General features: G+C 43.0%; 2 protein-coding genes and 1 non-coding gene across 18 annotated transcripts in view; 1 reads left to right on the top strand and 2 right to left on the bottom strand.

Moving 5' to 3' along the window:
- TIA1 (TIA1 cytotoxic granule associated RNA binding protein) overlaps positions 1-2,483 on the bottom strand; it is a 29,214-nt gene extending 26,731 nt beyond the window's left edge. For 3 of the 16 annotated variants that reach the window (XM_031036478.1, XM_081833637.1, XM_081833633.1), the window contains exons 1-2: positions 2,184-2,446; positions 612-716 (exon numbers count right to left, since the gene is read on the bottom strand). In XM_031036478.1, the coding sequence (XP_030892338.1) occupies positions 612-664 (53 nt within the window). In that variant the 5' untranslated portion in view covers positions 665-716; positions 2,184-2,446. Of the gene's footprint in view, positions 1-611; positions 717-2,183 lie in introns of all 16 variants that reach the window. The other 13 variants (XM_081833639.1, XM_081833641.1, XM_081833640.1 and 10 more) reach the window with 9 other exon arrangements.
- A 265-nt stretch (positions 2,484-2,748) lies between these two features.
- On the bottom strand, positions 2,749-2,819 carry TRNAG-CCC (transfer RNA glycine (anticodon CCC)). The gene has a single exon. It is a non-coding gene; the product is annotated as a tRNA-Gly (tRNA).
- A 6,220-nt stretch (positions 2,820-9,039) lies between these two features.
- Positions 9,040-20,038, top strand: part of PCYOX1 (prenylcysteine oxidase 1) — an 18,912-nt gene continuing 7,913 nt past the window's right edge. The window contains exons 1-3 of the mRNA XM_006728017.3: positions 9,040-9,218; positions 10,484-10,690; positions 11,934-12,108. Coding sequence (XP_006728080.1) covers positions 9,107-9,218; positions 10,484-10,690; positions 11,934-12,108 — 494 coding nt within the window. The 5' untranslated portion in view covers positions 9,040-9,106. The remainder of the gene's footprint in view (positions 9,219-10,483; positions 10,691-11,933; positions 12,109-20,038) is intronic.

Raw genomic sequence — 20,038 nt, forward strand, 5'->3', positions numbered from 1 at the left:
GAATTGTACCGGCTTTTAAAACAAATTTATTGATCACTTACCGTAGACTAGACACTGTGCTAAGAACATATTGAAAGACCCTGACTTGCAAGGTCTTTAAAACAAATATTTTATATAAAAAGTAAAAACATTGCTGGTAAAACAAAACATTATTGGTAAAACAATGATTTACACCTACTCACGTTTAATCAAGACTGGTTTCACTGGAAGAACGGGGAATTTTGGTTGAGGAAGGTAGAAGCAAGGAAGATAATAGGCAGTTAGAACATGGACTACACTTTGGGGAAGAGTTCTTGGATGGGGTGTTCTAGTGAAGAATACAAAGCACATTTAGCGGTAAGAGTTAAAGAGTTGAGGACAGCAGAATTGCAGGATGATGAACAAAAAGGTATATGACCCTGGATGAGTTATTTAAACTTTTTAAGCTTAGCTTTTCCTGAGCTGCAGAATGGACCCTTTACTGCAGAGTTCTGATGAAGATTAAACAAGCATGTAAAGCATTTAACACAGAACCTGGCAATCATAAGCATTCAATAAGTGAATAAAATTTCCTTCATTATTTCTCCTGCAACGGTTGGTCCCCTGTCCCCAAGCTAGTACAATTTAACTACCTGCTTTTGTAGACTGGCCTGAGAAAGCTGAGGTTGTCTTCATTATTTGACATTCCCAAATCAACGTAATAAAAAGGTTAAGTTCCCAGATATTTCTGGCAGTTTCTGAAATTAAAAATTTCACAATCATGTAAGAATCTTAAATTTAAAGACATTATAAAAAATGATCAGTGCTTAATCCAATATGCTGCTGGCTGTCATACTTCTAGTAAAGAGGCAAGGGGAAAAAATAATTTCCATAAAGCCTATGAGGCTAAGTTTTTTAGGGAATATTAATCTATAATCTTTCAAAAAACAAGGGACACCCACTAATTCTTGCATCCTATTAAAAAGACACTCAAGATAACAGATTATCAAATAAACTAGCAAAAAGAGATTTACGAATCTCTTAAGAAACAAGTGTGACTATGTTTCTCACACAGATTAAAAACGGAAACACTTTTCAGTGAAAAAATAATGGATTCCATTTTCTTCATAACAACTGTAACATCTAAAAAGTTGCAGAAAGAAACCTAAAATTGTATTTTTAACGCATGGAGTTCTCAAATCGCCAGTATGCTAAGAATAAAAACAAAAGGTCAAAAACTCATCAGGCCTTTTCTTCTTTTCGAAAAAAGCAACAAAGACAAGATCACCTCTTCTGAGAATACTTTGAAAAACAAAGGAGAATGCTGTCGGGGAAGCTCCACGACAAAGAAAAAATCCCCAGCTGAGATCATTTAACACTAACAACTCTCAGAGGTGACTAAATCTGTTCAGGTATTTATCAACTGTTGCTTCATAAAAACTGCCCGCTCGTTCAGCAACATGTCAATCACAAAAGTAGCAAGCGATGATAAAAATGTATTAAATCCACTTCACCTCGGTTGAAAGATTTATATATACCTCCGGGTGAGATTTCCATTAAAAAAAAAAAAAGGAGTTTCAAAATCCTGACGGTGTCGGGTTTTCGGGTTTTTTGGTGGGGGGAGGGGTGCTACAGAAGGAAAGCCAAAGAGAGATTAAAGAAAACTATTTAGCTTTTTTCCAGTTGGCAACTGCGAGAATAAAGTTTATCTCACTGAAAACGGAACACAAGCAGCCTCGAGAGAAAAGCTCCTATCAACGAGAAGAAAACTGAAAGAAAGAGGAAGAATTTCTGGAGCAAATCAAAGTAAAATGAAAGAGACGGCTATAAAGATAAAAAGAGATTAATCAAGAAGGGGGGAGCGGGAAAAAACACAGAAGGAAAGCATGGTACAAAAAAGAAGGTTCACCGAGTTCTGAAAAGAGGTTTGAATGAAAAAGTCTTTTCTCCAGGCCTACGACCACAGAGGGCCCGTGGCGAGGCCAAAGGCCACGCTATGGTGTAGTTAAGGTGACGGGATTAATTTAGAGGGCTGAGCCCCCTCTCCCTCCACCTGTCCTCTCACAGTCCGGGGTTCGGTCCCTAAGCATCCAGGTGTGCGCTAAGGAGAAGAGCCAAGATATCGCGGCGTCCACAGAGAACAATAGGCTGGGGAGCGCGCCGAGCCGAGGCCTCCCTCCGGGACGACCACCATCCCGCCCCCCTCATCGCTGCCCCAGACTCACAGAGTCTTGGGCATCTCGTCCTCCATGGCTGCTGCTGTCGCGCCGGCGCCTCGGGGTCCAGCTCCCTACCCTTTACTACCGTCCAAATCTTTTGGGCGGTTATGGCTGCGGAATAGCGGGGTTTCTCGGCTGACCGGAGTCCGCCTCCTCCTTCCGCGGCAATTACACTAAACAGCCCGGCGCAACGCGAACAATGAAGCCCCAATACAAGATGGCGGCGAGCCGGGAGCTTAGGAGCAGCCGGCGAAGTGACCCAGGCCGCGCAGGCGCAGAATAATCCTGCACTTTCAACCTCCTTCAATCCATAGGTTCACTTGTTGCGCAGCCGCTCTGCAAGCGGACACCAAGGATATGTCAGACTGCGCAGGCGTAAGAATTAACTCTTTGAGGAGTTGCGTGGAGTTTTTTCTTTTCCAGCTCCAGATTCGAATGTTTTAACCGTGAATTATAATGAAATAGAAATCTTCACGGAAATTAAAAATTCTGAGTGTTTCCTGAGGAGGAAAGATTTATTAAAACTGTTCACATCACCTCGTTTTATAGGTGGCGGGAGTGAAAAGGAACCTGCGCCGCCCGGGAATCGAACCCGGGTCGCAAGAATGGGAATCTTGCATGATACCACTACACCAGCGGCGCTGACGGTTGTAGCTTTCGCTAAAACCTTTTAGAACTAAATGCAAGCAAACATTGTTCCTATGTGAGGATTTATTCATTTAAAAATAAAGTTTATTAAGAGTCTGTAATCTGCTATTTTTCATTAATATAAGAAAGGATGTTATCTTCTCTCATCCCAATACAGTAGAAGGACTATTCCTATTCCATTACGTTATTGTTCTTTAATGTTCATTAAAAAGAATTTGTCTTTAGTAACCAGATTTTTGAGAGGCAGGAAAATCTTTTCAGATATTTTCATTTCCTTGGTATACTCAATGCACTTTGGAAAATATTTAAGAAATAGTTATTTAAATAGTTATGCAAATCGGTCAAAGAATCCTAAAACTAATTGAGTCAGAAGATATATAAATTTCAGTCCTCTTCGAAGGGGGTGGAAGAATTAGGACTCTGAAATGTGGTTCGGTGTAATCATTACGCATTTCGTGTTGCATTTTATAAATTATGTGAAATATTTTTATTTTTTTATGTGAAATATTTTTAAACATAGGAGAATGTATACATCCAAAAACGTGATGTCCTCTTTAGAATAGTTTCTTCAGACTACACCTTAAGATTTCTATTTGTGGAATTGTCTTTAGAATCTGGGGCACGTTCTTCAATTTTATTCAAAGATTTCAAATATTAGTCTTTGGAGGATGAATAAGACAAGTGTTAATAGTGTTAATAGTGGGTAAATTTTTTAAAAATAGCTTTTTGAAGCTATTTCAAAATACACTGTACAGTTCAGTGGTTTTTAGTTTATTCACAGAGATTTGCACCATCACTATAATCAATTTTACAACATTTTCATCATTCCAAAAAAGAAATTCTTACCAATTAGCAGTCACTCTCTATTGCCCATCCCACCTGACTTCCTACATATTCATCTGTCTCTATAGATTTGCCTATTCTGGGGATTTCATATAAATGGAATCATGCAATATGTGGTTCTTTATGACTGGCTTTTTTCACTTAGCATTATGCTTTTATGGTTCATACAAGTTGTAGCATGTATCAATATTTCATTCTTTTTTTTTGCCAAATAAAACTCCATTGTATGGATATAGCACAAGTATCTTTTAAGCTTTAAAACCTTTATGAAAATTTTCTTATTTTGTTATATGTTTTAAATTGTTATATATGTTACATTATAATATATGTATATATTATATTTGTATAACATCATATAAATATATTATTTACATTAACATATTAAATATAAATATATAAAATACATATAAATATATAATTGTAATATATATGATATATGTTAACACATATGTTATATATTGGAGTTTTAAAGTTACAAAACTAATACAGACTCACTATCACAAGTGAAACAATATAGGGACACCTGGGTGGCTCAGTCAGTTAAGCATCTGCTTTTGGCTCTGGTCGTGGTCCCAGGGTCCTGGGATTGAGCCTGCTTCTCCCTCTTCCTGCTTCTCCCTCTGCCTGCTGCTCCCCCTGCTTGTGCACTCTCTCTATGACAAATAAATAAAATCCTTAAAAAAAAAAAAGTGAAACAATATAGATAAATAAGGAAAAGATTAATAATTCCTTCATTCTCCCCCTCTTGACGTAATTAATGTTAACAGATAAGTCAGTAGGTGGGACGCCTGGGTGACTCAGTCGGTTAAGTGTTTGCCTTCTGCTCAGGTCATGATCCCGGGGTCCTGGGATCGAGTCCTACCTACATCGGGCTCCCTGATCGGCAGGAAGCCTGCTTCTCCCACTGCCTGCCGCTCCCCCTGCTTGTGCTCTCTCTCTCTGACAAATAAATAAAATCTTTAAAAAAAAATTAGAAAAAAAAATTAGTCGGCTTCCACATCTTATTTTACAATCATACAAATGCAAATGTATTTAAGTACTTGGGATTTTTATTTAAAAAATGTGGTTAGTCCATGGATATTACTTTGCAACTTTCTTTTCTCACTTAAACTTACATCGTAGATATTTTCCAGTTGAACCAATACAGATCTAATTTATTGTTTTTTTGGTAGCTGCAAAATAGTCTATAAAATGAAAGTGCCACAGTATTTGTTAAATTGAATAAACGACCATAAATGGTATTGATGGACATTAGGTTACCCCTGTTTTTGTTTTGTTTTTCCACTACAAAAAATTTTGCAATAAGCATCTGGGTACATATACCCTTATAACTAATTCTTTTATTTCTTTTTTTAAGATTTTTTAATTTATTTGACAGAGAGGGACACAGTGAGAGAGGGAACACAGCTGGGGGAGTGGGAGAGGGAGAAGCAGGCTTCCCGAGGAGCAGGGAGCCTGAGGCGGGGCTTGATCCCAGGACCCTGGAATCATGACCTGAGTCAAAGGCAGACGCTTCACGACTGAGCCACCCAGGCACCCTTATTCTTTTTTTCTTTAGAATAGATTCCCAAATGTGGGATTTTTTGATTAGACAGTATATCTATATATATATATCTATCTTAATAGATAATTGTTTTTAAAAAGTTTTTAGTCATTCACACCCCACAACAATGTTTGAAAGTCAGTTCCAGAGATCCCCATCCATTCCACCTCATTTTCTCCTGCATTAAGCTGTCAGTCTTATTAGTTTTTGCTAATATGAAAGATGAAAAATGGTATATCTTTAATTTACTTTTGCTTAAACTACTACTAGAATTGAGCATCTCTTCATGTGTATTTCATTTTTTAAAGATTTTATTTTTTCAAAGCAGTTTTAGGTTTACAACAAAATTGAGAGGAAGGTAGAGATTTCCCATTTACCCAATGCTCCCATTCATGTATGTTTTGTTTTGTTTTTTTGAGCATTGGCACTTGTTTTCTCTTTTGTGACTTGCCTATTTATATAGTCTGTATTTATATTGAGTTGTTTACCTCTTATCAATTTGCAGAGCTCTTTGTATGTTTGCAACATATACTGCAATCTTGCCTGCCATATTAGTGGCAGATATCCATGGTGTATTATTTTTTTAAACTTTTAAAATTCTATCTTTTGCTATCTGAAAATGTTTAAGTTTTATGTAGTCAAATATGTTTATATTTTCTTATATTGTTTCTAAATTTCCTGTCTTGCTTAACAAGGAATAAATTTTATTTAGTTTATTTAGAATATGAAAAAAGTGAGATGTAAGGCGGTAAGAAGGTATGAAAAGGAATTTTTTCTTTTTTTTTTTTTTAAAGATTTTATTTATTTGACAGAGAGAGACATAGAGAGAGAGGGAACACAAGCAGGGGGAGTGGGAGAGGGAGAAGCAGGCTTCCCGCCGAGCAGGGAGCCCAATGCGGGGCTCGATCCCAGGACCCTGGGATCATGACCTGAGCTGAAGGCAGACGCTTAATGACTGAGCCACCCAGGTGCCCCAAAAAGGAATTTTTTCAGGGTAGTTTCAGAAAAGAAAAAGAAACATGGAGCAGTGGCAGAATTATAGATTTAAGTGTTATCAAAGATAAGCAAAGCCAGCTCTTAATCGGTAATACACTATTGCAATAGGGAAGATTCTAGCATAATCTGAACTTAACTTCAATTTGTACAGATGTGACCTGGCATTTTGAAGGGAGAATGTAGGTATAGGGAGGGGGATGAGCAGGGGCCCAGTAGAGTCCAGGAAGGGAAAGATTACAAAACTTGAGAGAAAGGATGGTAACTGGTGCTTCTCAGTTAGGCTCCTACCCTCCCACAGAGGCTATGAGACAGGGGCTCTATCATGATGTGTTGGCTGGAACAAACAGTAGTCTTGGCAGCCTTGAGTTTTCTCATACAGGCACTTTAAAGGTAGCTAGGGTCATCCCAAGGACAGAGCTTTGAACTGTTAGAAATTGTTAGTGTTTTGTTCAAGTCTTAATAGGCTAAGACTAAGGCCTGCCTAGTGGAGTAGATTGCTCAGAGGAGGCTGGCTGGAGTTTGGTCAAGTAGAGAACCTTAGTAGTGTTTAGTCTCCTAGAGGGGAGTCTGTTTTTCGAGCAGCACTCCTTCGTATGAATGTTTGCTATATTACCTTATTATTACTCTCCATATATATGGTAACATTTTCCCCTCTATGACCTTTTTAAAAACCTTTTGGTTTTTAAAGTGGCAATGTTACTTTGAAAGGGCAAGAGTGCGGAATGAGAAAGCCTCTGACCCACCTTCCACTTTGCAAGTCCTTTACACTGTCTCTTCACTGTGTGTTCTTTTCTTTTTATTTATTCATTTATTAAAGATTTTATTTATTTATTCATGAGAGACAGAGAGAGAGGCAGAGGGAGAAGCAGGCTCCCAAGGAGCAGGGAGCCCAATGTGGGACTCGATCCCAGGACCCTGGGATCATGACCTGAGCCAAAGGCAGACGCTTAACCATCTGAGCCACTCAGGAGCCCACTGAGTGTTCTTTCAGTAAACTCTTTCCCAAGGTTTCAGCAGCAGCAGTGAAAGCTTCCAAAGATGACACATGTGTCAAGGTCACTAACATGGTCCATTCTAATCAACCAACAAACATTTGAGGGCCTAGTAGGCTTAATGCATGGGTAATTGTGTTGTGAGGATAATGTAGTTTGGAAAAAGGAAAGTAAAAGACACAGAGAGTTTAGTTCTTTCTTTGTAATTTCTAGATATAGTGAAAAATGGGGCTTACTCTTCATCTTTTTATGTTTTTTTTTTTTTTTTTTAAGATTTTATTTACTTATTTGAGAGAGAGAGAGAGAGCACATGAGAGGGGGGGAGGGTCAGAGGAAGAAGCAGACTCCCCGCTGAGCAGGGAGCCCGATTCGGGACTCGATCCCAGGACTCCAGAATCATGACCTGAGCCAAAGGCAGTCGCTTAACCAACTGAGCCACCCAGGCGCCCATCTTTTTATGTTCTTAACTAGGCGTGTTTATTCCTTGTATGATTTGCATCTTGTTTCATTAACACCACCTTCACTCCCCCTTTCTTTCTCTGCTTAACTGGCCTCCTTGCTGTTCTTTAAACATGTCAGGTATTTTCCTTACCTAGAAAGCTCTTTCCCCAGATATTTGCTTGACCCACTCCCTCACTTCCTGCAAGCTTTTGCTTAGATGCTATCCTGTTCAATGAGGCCTACCCCAACCACCTTATTTAAAACTGTAACCCATTCCTCATTCTTCTTACTCCACTCTGTATAATACATCATTTACTTATTTGTTCTAATTACCATATCTCCTTCCACTAGAATATCAGCTCAATTAAAATAAATATTTAAAAAAATCTGTTTTGTTCACTGATTTTTCTCAAGCACCTAGAACATTGCTTGCCACTTAGTAGGAACTCAATAAATATTTGTCCAATGAATGAATGCTTTTTTTTTTAATGTTTTATTTATTTATTCATGAGAGTCAGAGAGAGAGAGGCAGAGGCAGAGAAAGAAGCAGGCTCCCCGCCTAGCAGGGAGCCTGATGCGGGACTCAATCCCAGGAAACTGGGATCCTGACCTGAGCCGAAGGCAGACACTTAACCATCTAAGTCACCCAGGCGCCCTGAATGAATGCTTTTTGCACTGGGTTTTATACTCCCTTTTTCCAAGTTTAATATTTCTTTTTATCCAACTTCTGTTCCTTCCATCCACACTGTTCTTCATGTTCACATACTGGTTTTTTGTTTTCTTTTGGCGGGGCGGGGGAAGAGTGGAGGTGGAGTATTTTACTTAGAAAATGGGATCTTATAATACCCATCACTCAGCCACTAGTTTTTCTCACCTAACAATACCAGGATAGGTCCTACATTCTTTTTAATGCTTGCATAATGCTCTACTGTGTGATACGGGCACATTACTTTTATTCATATCTACCATTACTTTCCACCTTGGACCACCCATCCCTGGTCGCCCTCATTTTCCCTTTCAGCGATCACTGTTTACCCATTCATCTTATGCCCAACAGTCCCCGGAACATAGTGGTCACTCAGTAAGCATTTGTTGCTCCATGGGTCCGACAGCGATTTGCTTTGTGCATTCTCTGACAGGCAGAGACTGAAAAGACAGAAGAGGTCACTAGTGAAGAAGTGATGCTCCACCTGAATAGAAGGGGAGTAAGGCGGCGCTGGGGTGAGCCTCCGCCTCTGGTGCCCCCGGTGCCTCTGGTGTGTCCCAGAAGTAGGGTGCGTTTCGAAGGGGCGGGACATGCTTGGGAACCGAGCGGACCATGCTTGGAAGCTCCTGAAGGGACGCCCCGCTCCTTGGGCGGGGCTCGGAGGGGCGAGGCCGGTCGGGGGCGGGGCGTGCGGAGCGCGCAGACTCATAGCAGCCGCGGACTATAGGGCGCTCCTGTGGACTGCCGCGCTCCGGGAGCCATGGGGCTCGTGGCTGGGGAGCTCGTCTCGTCGCTTCTGGGGCTGTGGCTGCTGCTGTGCAGCTGGGGGTGCCCCGGGAGCGCCGAGCTGCGGGCCCCGCCAGATAAGATCGGTAGGTGACGGGGGCGGGGGACGGCACGGAAAGGGTGCGGGAGCGCGCCCCGCGCCGGGCGGCCACTACGCAGTGCACCAGGCCCCGCGGCCGCGACGTCCACCAGGCCGCGCGCGCCGAATCCTCCGCGCAGGTCAAAGTCTTCTCAGTTCGTGACTTAGGGTCGCTGTCGGTGCCCCAGGGACCGTGTCTTCCTGGGACCTTGTCGATGTGCCCATTAGGGGAATGGGCGGTGGAGGGAGTATTGGGGCGGGCGGCCGCCAAGCGCCCCTTGTGCCCCTGTCTCGGAGGCCTGGGGGTCTGCGGAGGCCGAGGACCCTCTCGCCTCCTTCCCTTGCTGCACCTTTAGGAGGCCAGTCTTCTGGTTCTGGAGCGACCGGCCGCCTCGCTCTGTGGATGACAGGCGCACGCGGTCACAGCACGCAGAGCAGTGCAAACAAGCTGACCCGTCTGCTTCCCTTGATAGGCTGGACTGGAACCCCATTACCCCCGTTCACTTTGCTGAGGTCGGCCTGCTGCCAGAGGCCCTAGCTTGCACAATTTCTCTACCTAGGACTACTACACAGCCGAAATAATCCACTCTCAAGTTTCAGTCTTGGTTTTTGCCGCGTTTGGTTTCCTTTCTTATTCCCCTTAAAGCTTTGTTTTGTGGGGGCATTAACCCATCTATTTTTTTTTTTTTTTAAAGATTTTATTTGCGAGAGAGAATGAGAGACAGAAAGCATAAGACGGAGGAGGGTCAGAGGGAGAAGCAGACTCCCTGCTGAGCAGGGAGCCCCATGTGGGACTCCATCCCTGAACTCCAGGATCATGACCTGAGCCGAAGGCAGTTGCTTAACCAACTGAGCCACCCAGGCGCCCCTAACCCATTTATATTAATGAGACAGAACAAATCTTGGCAAAAACGGTGGCCACTTTATTTAAAATGCATGCTGGGAAGGCCCACCTCCTCTGTTCCCATGCTTTGGGCACGAAGAAGGTTGTGCAGAACCAGTGGTGTCTCAACAAAGAACTATGAGAACCTTTGGGGATCTGCCCCCCCAATCCAGTGTCAATTTGTACATCAATGTACTATCACTTTTGTCCGAGGGCCGTGTCTGTCCAGATTCAGAGTTCTATCTTCAGCAACTGTCACTTGCCTCCGGGTCCCCAGCTTCCCTAAATTGGTGATAATAGCCTTGACTAACATCTGTTATTCAAAAACAAAACCCACATAGCTGGGTAAGAAGGAAAGAAACTGTTCCTTTTTTTTTTTCCATCCATAGCAATTATTGGAGCTGGAATTGGTGGCACTTCAGCAGCCTATTATCTGCGGCAGAAATTTGGGAAAGATGTGAAGATTGACCTGTTTGAAAGGGGAGAGGTGGGAGGCCGCCTGGCCACAATGACTGTCCGAGGGCAAGAATATGAGGCAGGAGGTTCTGTCATCCATCCTTTAAATCTGCACATGAAGCGTTTTGTCAAGGACCTGGGTATGTAATTTGTTCTTAGAGCTAAGCAGATTTCTGTGTGACCATCCATGGATATGTTTATCAGATAGGGAACTGAAACTTTTCCGCCTTGTTGGTCTTTTACAGAGAAGTTGGTAAAACGGTTTTCCTCACTTTGCTGCTAGCAATTAGTGCAAGCTTAGTTAGGAGCCACTTTCCCGTAATGGGACACTAGTTATCTGTATCTTCAGTTATCTGGAATTACAGCCATTGGGGGGGCGGGTGGGGATGGTTGCTGTTCTTAGTTCTTAAACCTCTGGGTTCATGTTAAAGAATCAAAGAATGGTTTGAGTTAGCAGAAACCTTGTGTACTCATTTACAGCTGGGAAAATGAGGCCCAGAGGCTTTCAGTGTCTAGCATAAAGTCACTCACACAGGTATGGGTCCAGACATGTGCCTAGAACCTGGGACATCTGACTGCTTCCCTGCCAGCAGAGGAGCTGGACAGGTTGGGGGAAGTCTGGCAGGCCTCTGCAGGCCCTTTGCTCAGAGAATATTGTGTAATTTTTGCCTTATGTCATTTTTGTTATCTGAAATAGCCAGTTATGCAAAATAGGATTCATACAGGAATGGGGATGTCTCCTTTCCCTTTGCTGCTTTCCACATCTCCTGTGGATGCTTCCTGAGCTGCTTTCCTCCATGAGGGCAAATATATGCCAGGAGCAGTTAATGCTGCAAATATTCATGTCTGATGTTTCTGTTTTTTTTTTTTTAATTTTTTAAAAAGATTTTATTTATTTGAGAGAGAGAGAGAGAGAGGATGGGCAGGAGGAAGGGCAAAGGGAGAAGCAGACGCTCTGCTAAGCGGGCAGCCCGATGCAGGGCTTGATTCCGGGACCCCAGGATCATGACCTGAGCTGAAGGCAGATGCTTAACTGACTGAGCCACCCAGGCGCCCAACATTTCTGTTTTTAAATTGAATTCAGTTTGTGTTCTGACATTTTCCTTTGACTTTTTAGTCTTTTTCAACTAAAAATAGCCAGGCTGATTTTGATATATGTGCATGACCATCTGACCCTTCCTTTAGAGATCTGCTTTAGGACAGTGTAGTGAATGAATAGTGTATTACACACTGTTCTAAAGATAGAGCTCCTTTAATATGTTTTCTGAGAACTGGGGGAAGCCCAGAATTCACGCACTTCAGAGTGTCCACCTAGCTTCAGATGATCTTTCATTTGATCAACATAGAAACCCTGAGTTTAGCTAACCCTTTCTGTTTTTGCAGGTCTCTTTACTATTCAGAGCTCTGGTGGCCTAATGGGGGTGTATAACGGAGAGACTCTGGTGTTTGAGGAGAGCAGCTGGTTTATAATTAACATGATTAAACTCATTTGGCACTATGGATTTCAGTCCCTCCGAATGCACATGTGGGTAGAGGACATATTGGACAAGTTTATGAGGTAATTTTTTTCCCCTTCCATTTACCCTAAGACCTTTTAGTTAGATGATCTTTAGGAATTTTATTTCTTGAAACAGTTCTCTACCTAACTGTAAGGCCTGTTTGTCAGATTGTTAGGTAAATGGTTTGCATAAAATATGCAGACCGTTTATCCACTTGAATATTGAAAGAGTAATTTTTGCTTTTGAAAATGTATTTTGCTGGGCGCCTGGGTGGCTCAGACGGTTAAGCGTCTGCCTTCGGCTCAGGTCATGATCCCAGGGTCCTGGGATCGAGTCCTGCATCGGGCTCCCTGCTCCTTGGGAGCCTGCTTCTCCCTCTGCCTCTCTCTCTCTCATGAATAAATAAATAAAATCTTTAAAAAAAAAAAAAAAAAGAAAATGTATTTTGCGGGCGCCTGGGTGGCTCAGTCGTTAAGTGTCTGCCTTCAGCTCGGGTCATGATGCCAGGGTCCTGGGATCGAGTCCCGCATCAGGCTCCCTGCTTGGCGGGAAGCCTGCTTCTCCCTCTCCCATTCCCCCTGCTTGTGTTCCTGCTCTTGCTATCTCTCTCTCTGTCAAATAAATAAGTAAAAAAAAAAAAAAAAGAAAAAAGAAAATGTATTTTGCAAATGCTTAGTTTTTTTTTTTTTAATATTTTATTTGACAGAGAGAGACATCGTGAGAGCAGGAACACAAGCAGGGGGAGTGGGAGAGGGAGAAGCAGGCTTCCTGCCGAGCAGGGAGCCCAATGTGGGACTCGATCCCAGGACCCTGAGATCATGACCCGAGCTGAAGGCAGACGCTTAATGACTGAGCCACCCAGGCGCCCCTAGTTTTGCCACACACACTTAAATGCTCTACAAATGTTAACTCTTTGAATTCTTATGACAGCTCTCTCAGGTACTGTTATTAGCTTCTTACAGATGTGGAAGGTGGAGGCATAGAGGTTTCAAGTGTGCAAGAACACCAACCTAGTAAGTGGTGGAGCTGGAGTTCCCACCCAAGTATTCTGGCTCCAGAGTTCTCTCTCTCTCGGTTTTTAAGATTTTATTTATTTATTTGAGATAGCAAAAGAAAGAGAGTGAGCAGAGGGAGAGGAAGAAGCAGATTCCCTGCTGAGCAGGGAGCCTGACGAGGGGCTCTATCCCAGGATTCTGGGATCATGACCCGAGCTGAAGGCAGACGCTCAACGACTGAGCCACCCAGGCGCCCCGGCGTGTGCTAATTTTTATGCTGGTTTACAATTTTAGATGCTAGAGAAATTTAACTTGTAAGTGCTGATATTTCATTACTATGAGTTTCAGTGTAGTAAAATAATTGTTAATAAGGTAAAATTACATGTCATATATGACCCAGTATTGGCAAGGACAGATATAAGGATTGAGTAGGATAAATATACTCTAGTTTTTGTAACTTATGGTAGTTTGGGATTTCTTTTTTTTTTTTTAAGATTTTATTTATTTATCTGACAGAGAGAGAGTGCATGAGTGAGCACAAGCAGGGGGAGCAGCAGAGGGAGAGGGAGAAGCAGACTCCCCCCCTGAGCAAGGAGCCCGATGTGGGGCTTGATCCCAGGACCCTGGAATCATGACCCGAGCCCAAGGCAGATACTTAACTGACGGAGCCACCCAGGTGCCCCTGGGATTTCTCTTTCTAGACATCGTTGTTAGGTCAATTCCTCAAACACTTTTCCAGCGGGCACATTAAGGTCAGCTACAGTGCAGATTGTTTTAAAGTAGTCATTCATTCATTTACCAAATATTGACTGCCTATTATGTGCCAGGCACTATTCTGGGTCCGGAGGATGTAGAATAGAACATGTCCCTGTCCTCAAAGAATATACATTCTAGTAGAGAGACAAGCAGTAAACCATAACTAAGAAAATATATAGAATTTGTGTAGAGATAGCCAGTTTGTAAAGAAGGAAGGTAGCATGTTGCTGCATGCTCAACAGGAAAATCAAGTTCAGATGGCATCAGATACAGCCTCTATGTAAATTTTCTTACCCGTGGCTTACTTGACATGTAGAGAACTGCCCTGTGAGAAATCAAGAAATCACTTTTAAAGTGAATTCTGGATATTATAGAATTGTGAAATAGGGACGCCTGGGTGGCTCAGTCGTTAAGCGTCTGCCTTCGGCTCAGGTCGTGATCCCAGGGTCCTGGCATCCAGCCTCGCATCGGGCTCCCTGCTCGGCGGGAAGCCTGCTTCTCCCTCTCCCACTCCCCCTGCTTGTGTTCCCTCTCTCGCTATGTATCTCTCTGTTAAATAAATAAATAAAAATCTTAAAAAAATTTTTTTTATTGAAAAAAAAAAACTGTGAAATAAATGCAGTGATGGGATAGATTATACTTTTTTTTTTTGATGAAGTAAACTCTATGCCCGATGTGGGGCTTGAACTCATGACCTCAGAGATTTAAGAGTCGCACGCTGTATGGACTGAGCCAGTTGTCAGGTGCCCCAGGATAATACTATTTTTGATATTAAAGTTTATTACCCTGAGATCAAGAGTCGCATGCTTTTCTGAGTCAGCCAGGCATTTCTATTTTTGATTTTAGAAAACAGTTCCCCTACTTTATGGAATTACTGCCTACCTCTGGTCTTTGATATTTGATTATACAGCACTGATTCTTATGTTGTTCAAAGGGCCATGCACCCTACATTTCTGTTTCTTTCAATAAGTCAGGAACAGAAAAATTTTATTTTGGTAATTTTATCATATCCTATGAGAAAGCTGGCGAGAAGGCTGGTATTGAGCCAGCATGTGCCAGTTGTTGAAGTAGTTAAATACTGCTGGACTAGTGACATAGCTGTTGCCCTCTGTGTTCCTACTCCTCCCTGTCTGCCTCCTCTCCAAACCCCTTCCCCCCGCCACCAGCAGGGAATCTTGACTCAGTTCTAGTGCTGTCATCAGTCTACTTCCTGTTGAATGCTGTACCAGTTATTAAATAAATGACCCTTGAATAATTTGGGGGGGTTGGGGTGCCAATCCCTTGCATAGTTGAAAATCTCTGTGTAACTTTTGACTTCCCCAAAACCTAACTGCTAATAGCCTGCTGTTGACAGGAAGACTTACTAAGAACATAAACAGTCAGTGAATATGTATTTTATATGCCTTGTCTAATGCTTACAATAAAGGAAGCTGGAGAAAAGAATGTTAAGAAAATCAAAAGGAGGGGCGCCCGGGTGGCTCAGATGGTTGAGCATCTGCCTTCGGCTCGGGTCATGATCTCCAGGTCCTGGGATCAAGCCCCACATCGGGCTCCTGGCTCAGCAAGGAGCCTGCTTCTCCCTCTCCCTCTGCCTCTCCCCCTGCTTGTGCACCCTCTCCCTCTCTCAAATGAATAAAAATCTTAAAAAAAAACATTAAGGAAGAGAAAATATATTTATGGTACTCCCACTGTATATATCTGGAAAAAAAAATAACAAAAAACAAAACCCATATATAAATGTACTTGCACAGTTCAAACCTGTGTTATTCAAGGGTCAACTGTATTTGTAATATCACCCCATGCTGGAGATACTCTGGGATATTGCAAAAATCAGAATTGGGAACAACAGAGGTTGCCAAAGAGTAATCTGGAACAACAGATTCCCCTGCATTTCAGTGAAGCAGTAGTTCTCAACCCTGGCTGCACATTGGAATCAATCTTTTTTTTTTTTTTTTAAAGATTTTATTTATTTATTTGACAGACGCAGCGAGAGGGAACACAAGCAGAGGGAGTGAGAGAGGGAGAAGCAGGCTTCCCACAGAGCAGGGAGCCCGATGTAGGGCTCGATCCCAGGACCCCGGGATCACGACCTGAGCTGAAGGCAGATGCTCAACGACTGAGCCACCCAGGCACCCCTCTTTTTTTTTAAGATTTTATTTATTTATTTGACAGAAAGTGAGCAAGCGAGCACAGGCAGGGAGAGCGGCAGAGGAAGAGGGAGAAGCAGGCCACCCCCTGAGCAGGGAGCCTGATGCAGGGCTCAACCCCAGGACCCTGAGATCATGACCTGAGCCGAAGGCAGACACTTAACTGAGGTGCCCATGGGCATTGGTATTTTTTTTTTTTTAAAGATTTTATTTATTTGACAGAGACAGCGAGAGCGGGGAACACAAGCAGGGGGAGTGGGAGAGGGAGAAGCAGGCTTCCCACTGAGCAGGAGCCTGATGTGGGGCTCAATCCCAGGACCCAGGGATCATGACCTGAGCCGAAGGCAGCCGCTTAACGACTGAGCCACCCAGGCGCCTGGGGATTGGTATTTTTAAAAGTACTTCAAGTGAATCTTACCTATAGTCAAAGTTGCAAATATTAGGTTAAAATGTGCAATTGGATAATATTCTTGAGTTTTTTCTTTCTTTGAATAGTATAGAAACCTAAAGCCCTTGCTCAAATTTTTTTCTCCGTATTTTCAATGTATATGACAAATCCATTTGGGTCCCCTTTTGGAAAAACTTTTCGGGGATTTGCTGACCAGCTTTGGAGAAGTACATTGTCATTTTTGTGCTTCCGTTTCAGAGTGCACAGTGTGAGCGAAGGCCCATGTGACAGTAGTAAACCATGACATTTGAAAGAGGGTGATAGGCAACACCCCACACCCGTGCGAGTATGCATTCATTTTCTTGTTGGTAGAGCTGCTTGGGGTGGAAATCCTGTAGCCCCTGCTGTCCATACTTTCCAGGTTAATTTCCAGTTCTGAGCATTTATTTATGCATTTCTTCTAGTTGGATGCTCTTCCTTACTCCAGAGTCCAATCTCTTTTCTCAGCCCTTTCAGCAAAGCCTTCCCCTAAATCTCTAGTTGCCATTCATTTCTTTTCAAACATCCCATAAGTGTTATATGGAGCACAGCACCCACACACTTGTGTTGTTCTTTTTTTTTTTTTTTTAAAGATTTTATTTATTTATTTGAGACAGAGAGAATGAGAGAGAGCACATGAGAGTGGGGAGGGCCAGAGGGAGAAGCAGACTCCCTGCCGAGCAGGGAGCCCGATGCGGGACTTGATCCCGGGACTCCAGGATCATGACCTGAGCTGAAGGCAGTCGCTTAACCAACTGAGCCACCCAGGCACCCAACACACTTGTGTTGTTCTATGGTATGTACAATAATTAGAATACAGTAGATACTCAGATGTTTGTTGAATTGAATCCTCTGGTTCAGTGATGGCTTTCTGTTGCGATATCTTGGTTTCTGGGCTAGGTTAAAGCTCATTCTTGTCTCTAGCACTTAGTGTGTTTCTGAGGAAATACTAGATCCTTCACATTTCTTAATCTGAGACTGATAGGATTCACAGTGAAAGGCTTTATAAACACCCTTTCTTCCTTCCAGTTACTCCTAACAAATATACTGAGTCATATTTTACTCTTTTCTCTTCCTCCTTTCCCAAATCTAGTCTATCTTTAATCCTATCAGTTTTTAAAATGTATCCAGAATTTCACCACTTCTCACCACCATGGCTTCTACCACTTTGATGCAAGCCACTATTATCTCGTCTGTATTGTTGGAATAGCTCCCTGTGGTAGGCTCAATCAAATGCCTCTCTCCCCGTGCAAGATGTCTACACCCTAATCCCTGGAACCTGTGAATGTGTTACCTTACATGATAAAAGGGGCTTTGCAGATATGATTAAGTTAGGGATCCTGAAATGGGAAGATTATTCCCAATTATTTAGGTGGGCCCAGTGTAATCACAAGAGTCCTTATAAGAGGGAGGCAGGAGGATCAGAGTGAGTAGTAGGAAATGTGATGATGGAAGTAAGAGGTTGGAATGATGCCAGAAAGGTGCCATGAGCCAAGGAATGCAGGTGACTTACAGAAACTGAAAAAAGCAAGAAAATGGACTCTTCCCTCAGAGCTTCCAGAAGGAACCAACCTTGCTGACACCTTGACTCTCTAGACCAGTGAAACTGACTTTTGGATTTCTAACCTGCAGAACCATAAGATAATAAATTTGTCTTGTTTAAGCCACTTAGTTTGTGGTAATTTGTTACAGTAGCAACTGGAAACTAATATACCTCCTAACTCACCTCCCTGCTTTTGCCCTTGTGCTACCACTATCTGTTTTCAGCATAGCAGCCAAAGAGGTATTTTTAAAAATCTAGGAGTCATCATATTACTTCTCTGCTCAGAAACTTTAGTGGCAAAAATAGAGCTACCCTATGACCCAGCAATTGCACTACTAGTATTTATCTAAAGGATACAAGGGGCCCCTGGGTGGCTCAGTAGTTAAGCGTCTGCCTTCGGCTCAGGTCATGATCCCAGGGTCCTGGGATCGAGCCCCGCATCGGGCTCCCTGCTCCACAGGAAGCCTGCTTCTCCCTCTCCCGCTCCCCCTGCTTATATTCCCTCTCTCGCTGTGTCTCTGTCAAATAAATAAATAAAATCTTAAAAAAAAAAAGGATACAAAAGTCCTGATTCGAAGGGGCACATGCACCCAGTTATAGCAGCACTATCAACAATAGCCAAATTATGGAAAGAGCCCAAATGTCCATCAACAGATGAATGGACAAAGATGTGGATACACACACACACACACAGTGAAATATTGCCATTTGCAACAATGTGGATGGAACCAGAGTGTATTATGCTAAGTGAAATAGAGAAAAGACAAATATCATGATTCCACTGATGTGTAATTTAAGAAACAAAACAGATAAACGGGGGAAAGGAAGGAAAAATAAAATAACATAAAAACAGAGAGGGAAGCAAACCATAAGAGACTATAGTTAAGAGAACAAACTGAGGGATGCCTGGGTGGCTCAGTCGGTTAAGTGTCTGCCTTTGGCTCAGGTCATGAGGGGATTGAGTACCACATCAGGCTTCTTGCTCAGCAGGGAGCCTGCTTCTCCCTCTGCCTGCTGTACCCCCTGCTTGTGCTCTCTTTCTGACAAATAAATAAAAGCTTAAAAAAACAAAAGGACAGACTGAGGGTTGCTGGAGGGGGGGTGGGTTGGGGGATGGGCTAAATGGGGGTGCGTATTAAGGAGGGCTTGTTGGGATGAGCACTGGGTGTTATATGTAAGTGATGAATCACTAAATTCTACTCCTGAAACCAATACTATGTTTGTTTTTTTTTTAAAGATTTTATTTATTTATTTGACAGAGAGAGACACAGCGAGAGAGGGAACACAAGCAGGGGGAGTGGGAGAGGGAGAAGCAGGTTTCCCGCCGAGCAGGGAGCCCGATGGGGGCTCAATCCCAGGACCCTGGGATCATGACCTGAGCCGAAGGCAGACGCTTAACGACTGAGCCACCCAGGCGCCCCTATACTATATGTTAACTACCTTGAATTTAAATTAAAAATACAAACTTTCAGTGGCTATTTCATGCAGACTAACAGCCAAAATCTGTACAATGGCTTTAAAGACCTGACATAGGTAATCTTATCTCCTAATTTTTTATTTCCTGTTTATTATGGGCAGAATTATGCCCTACCCCCTTCACAGGTTGAAGCCCTAGGCCCCTGTAGCTCAGAATGACTATATTTGGAGATAGGGCTTTTAAAACTTTTTTTTAAGATATTATTTATTTGACAGAAAGAGGCACAGCGAGAGAGGGAACACAAGCAGGGGGAGTGGGAGAGGGAGAAGCAGGCTTCTCGCCGAGCAGGGAGGTCCTGTGGGGCTAGATCCCAGGACCCTGAAATCATGACCCGAACTGAAGGCAGACGCTTAACGACTGAGCCACCCAGGCGCCCCCTCATTGCTTTTATGTAGATTTTCTGAGGTCCTTACTCCACCCTTCCAGAAGTGTTTCATCTCTCACCCCCCCAACCCCCACCCAATATTTTATTTATTTATTTGAGAGAGAGAATGAGATAGAGAGCATGAGAGGGGGGAGGGTCAGAGGGAGCAGCAGACTCCCTGTCGAGCAGGGAGCCCGATGCAGGACTTGATCCTGGGACTCCAGGATCATGACCTGAGCCGAAGGCAGTCGCTCAACCAACTGAGCCACCCAGGCGCCCC

Source organism: Leptonychotes weddellii, chromosome 10 (assembly GCF_054177405.1).
Source record: "Leptonychotes weddellii isolate Sample4059 chromosome 10, ASM5417740v2, whole genome shotgun sequence".
Classification (NCBI taxonomy): Eukaryota; Metazoa; Chordata; class Mammalia; order Carnivora; family Phocidae; genus Leptonychotes; species Leptonychotes weddellii.